General features: G+C 38.2%; 1 protein-coding gene across 1 annotated transcript; it reads left to right on the top strand.

Annotated features, from left to right (window-relative positions):
• The first annotated feature begins 7 nt into the window (after window positions 1-7).
• Window positions 8-7,881, top strand: SPATA5L1 (spermatogenesis associated 5 like 1). The gene is made up of 8 exons (XM_026856424.1): window positions 8-1,137; window positions 2,210-2,395; window positions 3,729-3,887; window positions 4,410-4,619; window positions 5,012-5,239; window positions 6,098-6,232; window positions 6,900-7,025; window positions 7,669-7,881. The coding sequence occupies exons 1-8, from the start codon at window positions 61-63 to the stop codon at window positions 7,819-7,821; spliced, it is 2,274 nt and encodes a 757-aa protein (XP_026712225.1). The 5' UTR covers window positions 8-60; the 3' UTR covers window positions 7,822-7,881.
• Window positions 7,882-9,658: the final 1,777 nt, after the last annotated feature.

Raw genomic sequence — 9,658 nt, 5'->3', positions numbered from 1 at the left:
GGCCCGCGGGAGGGCGAGGCGGGGTGAGTAAGGGGCTGGACGGGGCCGCGCAGGACCGCGATGGAGCCGGCAGCCTTAAAGCTGCTCCTCTTGGACCCGGGAGATGAGGGCACCCAGAGGTGCAGGCTGGGGCCCGCCGCCCTCTCCATCCTGGGGGCCAGGATCGGCGCCCCGCTGAGGATCGCGCTGCCTACCGGCTGCTGCTTGTGCACGGCGTGGCCCAGGCGCGATTTGGCGGACGGGTACCTGCAGGTTGATCTGACCTGCAGAACCGCGGGGGTGACGGCGCGGGACCTGGCGGGCCTCACGCTGAGTGTCGGCCAGCTGGAGCTTCTGGCCCACAGCCAGTTAAAAAAAGCGACTGTGAAAGTGGTCCTGAAGAGCTCTGCACTGAAAAAGTCAACTCCCAGAGCAGTGTTGCAGGAGACAATTAGAGAACTGCTAAGGAATGTTTATGTTTCACTTCATTACATTGTTACTGTTGCCCCAAATCTCGAAAATCCCGTGGTGTATATTGAAATACTGTCCGTAGACCTTTCGGTGGATGAAGCTGGACTGATAACCCCACAAACAAGCATAAAAATTAAGGAGGTGGTCACTTATGAATGGTACAGACATTTATCCGAAGACACTGCAAAAATTTCAATTGCGGGACTAGATGATGTGGGAAAGTCTTTGAAAGAAATTATTGATCTGCCTTTCCGCTTTCCAAAAACTTTTAAGAAGCTAGGGCTTTCTGTCCCTAATGGAGTGCTGTTAATAGGGCCACCAGGTGTAGGGAAAACTCTTCTTGTAAAGGCAGTAGCAAAAGAAGTGGGTGCGTATCTGCTTTGCATCAGTGGTCCAGCCCTCTATGGTTCAAGACCAGGAGAAAGTGAAGAGAATTTGCGAAAAGTCTTTGAAAAAGGCAGAGAGATGTCATGTGAAGGCCCAACCGTTCTCTTTATTGATGAAGTTGACTCTTTATGTCCGAAGCGAGGAAGTTCAAACAATGCTCCTGAAGATCGTATTGTCGCTCAGTTGCTAACGCTGCTGGACGGAGTAGGTAGCGAGGGTAAGATGGTCGTTATAGCAGCAACAAACAGGCCTGATGCCTTAGACCCCGCACTGAGAAGACCTGGCAGATTTGACAGAGAGGTGAGCAAACCCGTTAATCGCACGCTCTCTTTGTTCTTTCCTTTTTGAGGTGGAGCAGGGGGCAGTTAAAGTTGGGTTTGGAGGTTTTTTTAATGTCTGGTAGCCGTGTTTTGTAGTGGGATTCTACAAGGCTTGAGATGTGTCCTGTTTCTTTAGCTTGCTGCAGCTTGGGTGAGGTAGGGAGCACGTTTTACTCAGGATACCGAGAGTTCCAAATATTTGAAAACAGACAAGGGGATTCTTTATCCTTCTTTATAATAAAGACATGGACCCTTTCTTGAGGGTTTTCTTTTGCTTACAGATGCTTAGCATTACAGACACGGATTTTTCTCATTTAAAATCCAGGTTGAAGATTTATGCATCTCTCCTTAAAAGTTTGTTGTGACAGAGAACTAGTAACCTGTTGTATCAAAAATTCTTTTCAGATTTCAGTAACAGAGGCTAGGTCTACTCTGGAAATCTGCTAGCCTTATGGTCAAAAGAAGAAAGAACACATAAAGTTATGCAACACTCAATGCTTTTGGTTGTATTGTTTATTTTGCTGGCTAAATGCACTCCTGGGTCATTCAGTTCAGAGTCAAGTTCTTTAATACTTTCACAATTATAATTTTAATTATTTTACAGTATTTATAGATTGTTGAGATGCGTTTTATGGTGGCATTTTACCAGGGTTTTAATAATATATGAATGTTTATCTAATTGATTTTTTTCTTTTGGGTGAATCTAACTCAGTCCTTGTGATGCAAGGAAATTATTATTTCAGTGTTATGTTGAAATGACCTTAAGATACGACGTGATGGACACTAGCTGACAGTGTCTTATGAACAACTGTTTATACAAACACTCTTTGCTTAGAAAGTAAGTATAAATGTCTTTAAATTGCATTTAAATATTTGTCATTTGCATAGTGCTGCTAATAAGTTTCTTGTAAAATTCTTTAGTTGCAGTATAAGTATGTATAAATCTCAAGTAAGCAGTATAAAGTAGAGACAAAGTTGCTTGCCCACGTCTATAAAATAAGAGGAATATAGAAAAATACCTACTTACAATTTGTTTATTGTATTTGGTTTAGGTTATTATTGGGACCCCAACGCTTACGCAAAGAAGATCCATCCTGCAGTTGCTTACATCCAGTATGCCGATTTCTACAGATGTTGATTTGGTTAAACTGGCAGAAATGACAACTGGGTATGTTGGAGCTGACCTTACAGCACTCTGCAGAGAAGCTGCTATGCAGGCTGTGTTCCACAGCTCTTTGGTATGATTGCAAATTAGTCAAGAAGAAATTAATACATGTACCACCCTTTCCCCATTAATACTCGGCTTTACTTGAAAAGCTCAACAAGTTGAAGAACTCACAAATTAAAATATTGAAAAATATCAAGTATGTTATAGACATAAATATGCCATTTCATTAGTCCTTTCATTTTTCACCTGAAAAGATTATTTTCTCCTTTCTGGGTGAAAAGCTTTGCCAAAAGTTTTTATCCTCATCTTTTTAGGATTGTGCAAAGCAGAGATTTTAGTCTTTTTTGGCCAACTAAACTATAAAGTCCACCAAAGCTCTCTGAAGCTATCAGCAATTTAGAATTCTACTTCTTAATAATAACTGCAAATTAAAGTTTAGGTTGACACATAAATATGTAACTGCTACTGATAATATCTATTGTCATTTAGGTTGTATGGCTGGATATAATGTTGTAGACACAACGTATACAACTGCCCAGCATGCAGAAATTTAAGTTCTTAGCAATTCTCTAATTTCAGATCTACAATAACTATTTCTTAATCTTATTTATTCTGACCTTTACAAAAATTGGGAGATATATGTTTGCTGTGGTTTTCCATCTGGAATGGCTGAGCGGAAATTTAAAGCCATATTTGCTAAATTTCCAGAGTCAGGGCATCTACAGAGAATGGTAGAACCCTCTGTCTTCACTCAGGGGTAGAAAAGAAGAGAGCATTATATTTCTAGAATTTCTATCTCCTCCAGATACCTTACAAATATTGAAAATAATACAGTAATTCTAGCCTGGTAACCCAGAAAGGAATAGATGGACAAATTAAAATAATAAATAAGTAGATGGCCTATTTGTCTTTAAAACTGCAAGCACCTTTGTAAAATACCTCTTAGTTTTGTTACTACATCTGTAGTTTAATAATGGTATTTTATAGCCTATTTGAGATAAAGTGTCTTACTTTCTCCAGTATGTGGTGAAAATGGACGGTTGAACATTCTTACTTGTATTCAAGAGATTCTAGGATTGGGTGTGCAGTAACCCTGAAAGTAGCAAACATTTGATCTAGCAGATCACTGCAGTGGAGCTATAATTTAGGGAAAAACAACAGTTTTCTCTAAAACATTAATTTCTGTTAAAACTCTTTTTTTCTGTGTAAAAACTTGCCATTAAAGAGAATATATTCTACTTTGTGTTAGATCTTTGTGTCTGCAGTGCTTAAGCTTATTAGGGCAAGAATTTACTTCTTTATCAGTTGTATTTGGCCTTTGGTGAAATGTTTTGCATAATAATGAAGCATTATAAGTTATTATGTAAAGATATTGTTAATATGCTTTATCTGGGTTTCCTCAGGATTCAGCTGAAGCTGTGATTAACATGGCAGATTTCCAAGAAGCTTTTAAGAAAATTCAACCATCTTCTTTTCGAAGTGCAATTGGACTAACAGAGTGTAAACCCGTCACTTGGGAGCAAATTGGTGGTCTTGAAGATGTGAAATTAAAGTTAAAACAGGTAATGTATAAAACAAATTTAGATAAACAGCTGGTTTGTAATACCCACATCCTCCAAGGTGTTCTGTATGCTGTATTATGGAAACAAATTATTTTGCAAATTACCTGATTATGAATTATATTTTTAACATTTGTTATACTACATTATTACAATGTTTGTGAGTTGGAAGTATTCCAGTTACAAGATATCACCAACAAGCATAGTATCATGGAAAAATAAGCATGTTTTGTGATAGCTGAAAAACACTTAACCTGTAGCCAGATAATTTGTCCATTCCTCAGTTTGTAGCCAGAGATGGCTCTTGCATATCATCTCTTGAGGATTGCCTTTTGTTCTGTTTGAGACAGAGAGGAAATTTTAAGAAGAGGGGCATCATAAAAAGTAAGCCCAAATTAATATTCTGTGATTTCAAATTAATGATTGTACCGAGGAGAGGAAATCATGTGCTCAGCAATTTTATTGATTGCCTGTGAACTCTGGTTTTGTTACTAAGAATTTCATCCCTTTTTTATGTATTGACAGAGTATTGAGTGGCCTATGAAATTTCCCCAGGCGTTTGCTAGGATGGGCCTGTCTCATCCAAAGGGTATTCTTCTCTACGGGCCATCAGGGTGTGCCAAAACCACACTGGTGAGGGCTGTGGCCACAAGTTGTCATTGTTCCTTTCTCTCTGTAAGTGGTGCTGACCTTTTCTCACCTTACGTCGGAGATTCAGAGAAGATTTTGTCTCAGGTACAGTTTTTAATTTGTATAAGGTCTCTATTTTTGCTTGGTTTTTGTAAAGTACTAGTTGTTATTGAAAAGCTTATAGTCAGTGCTCTCATCTGATCATTAAATAGAAATGGTTTACAGATTCACAGTTAAATAAACTGAGAATGTAGCCCTAAAACTATACCGGTTTTAAACATTGAAATTATTTCTATCCTTTTGTTTTCAGTTCATTTTAGAATTCAAATAAGAAGGAGAACAGAATAGTAAACATAAGGCAGAACAGTTCTTGTGAATCTTTATGAATCTATCTTTAAAATTAAGCAATTAAAATACAGAGTATATGTAAACAGGAGTTTTCACCTTACCTGATAGCATGTATGCAATAATGTTTTACTTTATTAATATTTTTAAAGGTTTTTCGCCAAGCAAGAGCAAATACTCCAGCAATAATATTCCTAGATGAGATTGATTCTATCTTGGGATCTCGGTCACAGGGCCGAAGTGGCCATGGTGTCTCCGAGCGGGTTCTTTCTGTTCTTCTCAATGAGTTGGATGGGATTGGGCTGAAAGTCACAGAAAGAAGAGGAAGCAAACTACAGCTTGAGGATCAATGTCCAGAACAAAGTGATGAGGAAATAAAGGTATTTATGTTCCCTTTTCCATATAGGAAAAATGATAAATGCTGTACAGTTGTTCCAGAAATTTTAGTTGTTGGCATTCACACTTCTTAAAATCCTGAAGCTTAAAAATACACAAGATGCTTTTCTACTCTGTCATAATTTCTAGTTTTTAGAAAATACCATATATAGGCTACTAACTGTTTTTACATACACTATTCCTCAATGAGACTTTGTTTGAACAAAATACCCTAATGAGCATTACTAGTTGGTGTTTATCTTCAGTCACAAAAATCTTCTTGCTTGACACTAAGGCAATTTTTTAGACTTTGTGCTATTTTTACTATTCTGCAGTTCCTTCCTGAATTTATTTTTATAAGCATTTTCCATACTTAATTTGCAGTGCTTTGTCATATATACTTGCTACAAAACTGGTACAGTTATGATGATTTACTTATTTAAACAAAAACTTGCATCTGGACTTTTCAGTGAATTGTTTACAACTTTTAAAATTTAGATTTTCTGCAGTTAAATTTCAGTGTTTGTATTATGATACTCTCTGGGGGAAAACTGAAGGAAACAGTTTCAGAATTGTAGGGTACTGAATCTTTGCGTATAAATTTGTTACAGTTTGGCCAAAGAAAAGTCTGTACTTATTTTCAAGGTAGATACTAACTGTATTTTTTCGTTGTCATCTAATCTGACCTGCACCAAGGCATTTTTTACCTCAAGAACAAAAGAAATATTAGTATTGAAAGGAAAATAACTAAAGATAAATCATCTTTTCACCCTTCCCATTTTGTCATTCTTAGTTAACTAATATCTTTAGATAATACTTATCAACCGTGTTGTACTAATTTGTTGATGTCATCTCTTACTCAGCTAGAGTTTCAGGAAACTTTGAACAAAGATTTCATGGTAGTTGCTGCCACAAATAGACCAGATATGTTGGATGATGCCTTATTGCGTCCTGGAAGGCTTGACAAGGTGATCTATATTCCACCTCCAGATCTGAAGGTGATGTATTACAAATTCATGTGTGGCTTTAAATAGAGAGATATTAATTGCCAACATACTTTAGGAGCAAAGGGGGCATATTCCTGTAATATATTTAACAATTGATGGATGATTCACTGAAGATCAGTCACCAAACTCAATGAAAAAGCTTAAAAAGGATTAACTGCATTTGTAATTTCAACACCAGTAACATTTTAACCGGCGTATGTAGTTACACTGTTACATATAGAAAATTGACGAAATCTGTAATAATTCTGTATTACAAAATCAAGGTGCAGTTTAGGAAGTACTATAACAAGTTGTCTGTCCTTGCTTCAAATCATTCTTGTGCCCTGTTCCCAAGGGTAGTGTAGCTTCTTGTCCTGAGCTTCCCCCCCAAAAAAAAGATTTGACCCAAAGCAGGCCAAATATGAACTCTTCAGTCTAAAATACCGTGTTTTCATTAGGTAATAAGTAACTGTGAATAGCAGAGTTTTAATATATTAGGTAACCATAAGAGTAAGTATTATCTCCTTTAGTAGCACTTTATTCACGCCTCCACCAAAAACACGTGGTTTTGGTACTCTTTGGGATTTCCTTTAGTTCTAATTTCATATTTGGTACTGCTTCGGAGAGGGATTAATTAGTGGTTGGTTTGTTTTCTCGTATAATATGCACCAATTTACAGGGAAGGCTTTCCATTTTGAAAATCTGCACAGAAAAAATTCCATTAGCTACTGATGTGTCATTGCAAGATGTGGCAGTCCTAACAGACCTCTTCTCTGGAGCTGATATTGAAAACCTGTGCAAGGAGGTAAGAAATATTCATGGTTCATCTGTGAAGTCAATGATGAATGAAACCTTCCAGTGAAGAGAGACCTAACTCATAAATGTTGCCAAGCCATCTGTACTATGGATTCTTTCACAGTTTGTAATGAAAATATAAAGAGAATGAGTAAAACTGAAGAACTGCACAAGGGTTAATTCTTTAAATAAAGCCTTTATTCTCATTTGTCTTTTTTTCAGTGATAATTTACTAGAAATTAAGGAACTGTACTACCCTTTGTTTCATGTGGCCTTTTCTAGATGAATTGTATTCTGTGTACTGCAAGCAACTGCAGCATTTTTAGCTGAAATTAGCATGTGCTGTCAAGGCTAGAGAGGAAAAAAAAAAGATAAATCTGTAAGTGTTTGAGATAAGTTGTATAAAAGAGAGAAGACTAGGAAGAAAATCCAAATATAGAAGTGATCAAGGATCTGTTGTCTAATCCAGACGAAAAAGTGAATGAGAAAGTTACAGTAATCTTATTTGATGTTTATTGTCAAATAACCATAAATTATATAATGCTGTTTTCAGATGCTTTACCTAAAATTCATGTAAAATATTTTAGAATACTTGCCATAACTTCTTTGCAACTTATAAGCACTTCAAGTTGTTTCTTTCTTTTCTTTTAAAGGCTGCTTTGCTGGCATTGCAAGAAAATGGACTTGAAGCAACTGCCGTAAAACATGAGCATTTTGTAAAATCGTTGAAGGCTGTAAAACCATCCTTAAACATAAAAGACCTGGAGTTTTATGAAAAGTTTTATAATCAAGAATTATCCTCTTGAATCAAAAAGGAGTGATGTAGCATAGGTATTTTTAAATATATTACAAAGATTTTGCAATGGTTTACATCTTTCCTGCTTTTTAATACTGTACTTACTGTCATTTTCAGTGTGTATGAAACACAGTAAAATTTCGCTTGTGAAAAATCTCTGATTTCAGTTAATGGAGAATAAAACCTTTTTTTGCTTTGTCTAGGTTTCCATCTGATGAAATGAGTCATTGAGATACTTAGATAAAGCACTGTGGAACAGCGTAGTGTTACTGTAGGTTTCCTACTTTTCAGTACAAACACTGACACAATAAGAATATTTAATTTAAAATGTGTTGTGAAGTCTCTAAAGGATGGTGAATACTTGAAAGATAGAAAAGCTTTCAGAATATTAAATAGGAGGAAATGAGTCCCGTACCACATAAAACGTTAAGGTGTTTTATATGTGCATTATCTACAGACTTGCTTTCTTACAAGCAGATTACAAAATATAGTGGCAGTGAAAAGTTTGTCAGTGTTTAATACCCTCTTGTAAATTTGGGAGCCTGGATTCTTTGAAATAATTTTAGATCAGTTATTGCTTACTGTTCAAACATATGGATTGAGTGAGCAGATACTAAGTCTGTAATCGATTCAAACTGTAATAATTTCTCCTTTAGGGAAGGGAGTTTGCTTTATAACCGTTTCTGCAGAATTCTTTTTCCCACCCAACCATTCCTTGTCAGAGTATTTTTGTAGGTTGTCTTCTATAATACATAGATATATCAAAGACAACTGTTACTGCATGCATGTAAGCGTGCATTTTAACTCACCGGGGTAGGAAGGTTTTAATTATTTTTTCCTTTTCCCCATGAAAGTGCTTGTGAACAAAATACTTCACTGTCAAAAAGTTTCTTATTTCAGCTGAGGTTCTTAAGTTAAACCCATTAACAAGTATTTCTCTCCCATAACAGGGACCCTAGGGACCGCACTGCAGTGTGGTTTACAGTGAGATGGATCATGAAAAGAAGTTCCAAGGCAGTTGATGACTGCAGAGGGCAAAGGGGAGTAGTAGAAGCTGTTGTAACTTAGGAAAGGGTTCAGATATAAACGACTGTCCTACAGCTTGGTGCCTTTGATCACCATTTCCTAAGGAATGACCATCCTGCTGCTTTATAGCTGGCAACAAGTAGGCCAGTGCCAGTGAACTTCCCAAAGGTTTCTCAGCAGCAGTGCTGGAGATAAAGTATGAAAACCTTCATGGTAACTCTCTGGTTTGCTTTCTAATGTTTGAGAGTGTTGCCTTAGAATTGCCAGATCTGAAAGGTGCTAGGACAGCAAAATGCTGTCAGCTCCTTTGTTTCGAAGATGATGCTGCTTAACTTCTGTACTTGTTCCCTAGAAGAACCGTCAGAGCTAATTGTGCCCTGTCTTGTCCCCTCCTTGCTCCGGGGAGCCAGCAGAGCGTGCGGGAAGGGCAACCTCTGCTCCCTCTTACTGCGTTCCCGCGGGCAAGAGGGGGAGGAACGGATTTACAGGCGGCGTCTGCTGGCACCACGCACCTCCAGCCCGCCCCCGGTAGTTGTTTCCAGATGGGGGTGTTGGGAAGTGATGGGAGCTGCCTAACTCAGCAGAGGGATGGGAACCTGGGCCTTAACCTTTGGCTCCATCAACAGGGGACGCGGTGACATCGGGCTCCTGTTTCGGTCACCACACGCCCCTTGCCGAGCGCAGAGAAGAGGCAGGCCGAGGCCTTGCTGTGCTTTTGCCTGGCTACGCTGTTCTTTAGGCAACTCCCTGGCCAGGGGGGCAGACGAGGAGGCGAAGGAGAAGTGGAGAAGCAAGGTGACCCGCACCGCCCGCGCCTGCCC

The sequence above is a fragment of the Athene cunicularia genome, assembly GCF_003259725.1.
Source record: "Athene cunicularia isolate RWA chromosome 10 unlocalized genomic scaffold, athCun1 chr10_part1, whole genome shotgun sequence".
NCBI lineage: Eukaryota > Metazoa > Chordata > Aves > Strigiformes > Strigidae > Athene > Athene cunicularia.
Note: the sequence above shows the minus strand (reverse complement) of the source record. Positions and strands in the feature narration are given on the sequence as shown.

What these genes read in the sequence shown, in the direction of transcription:
- SPATA5L1 (XM_026856424.1), top strand. Translation starts at nt 61, where the DNA reads ATGGAGCCGGCAGCCTTAAAGCTGCTCCTCTTGGACCCGGGAGATGAG. An exon ending in CTGTGTTCCACAGCTCTTTG is followed by an intron (nt 2,396 to 3,728) that starts GTATGATTGCAA and finishes GGGTTTCCTCAG; the next exon opens with GATTCAGCTGAAGCTGTGAT. An exon ending in TGAAATTAAAGTTAAAACAG is followed by an intron (nt 3,888 to 4,409) that starts GTAATGTATAAA and finishes ATGTATTGACAG; the next exon opens with AGTATTGAGTGGCCTATGAA.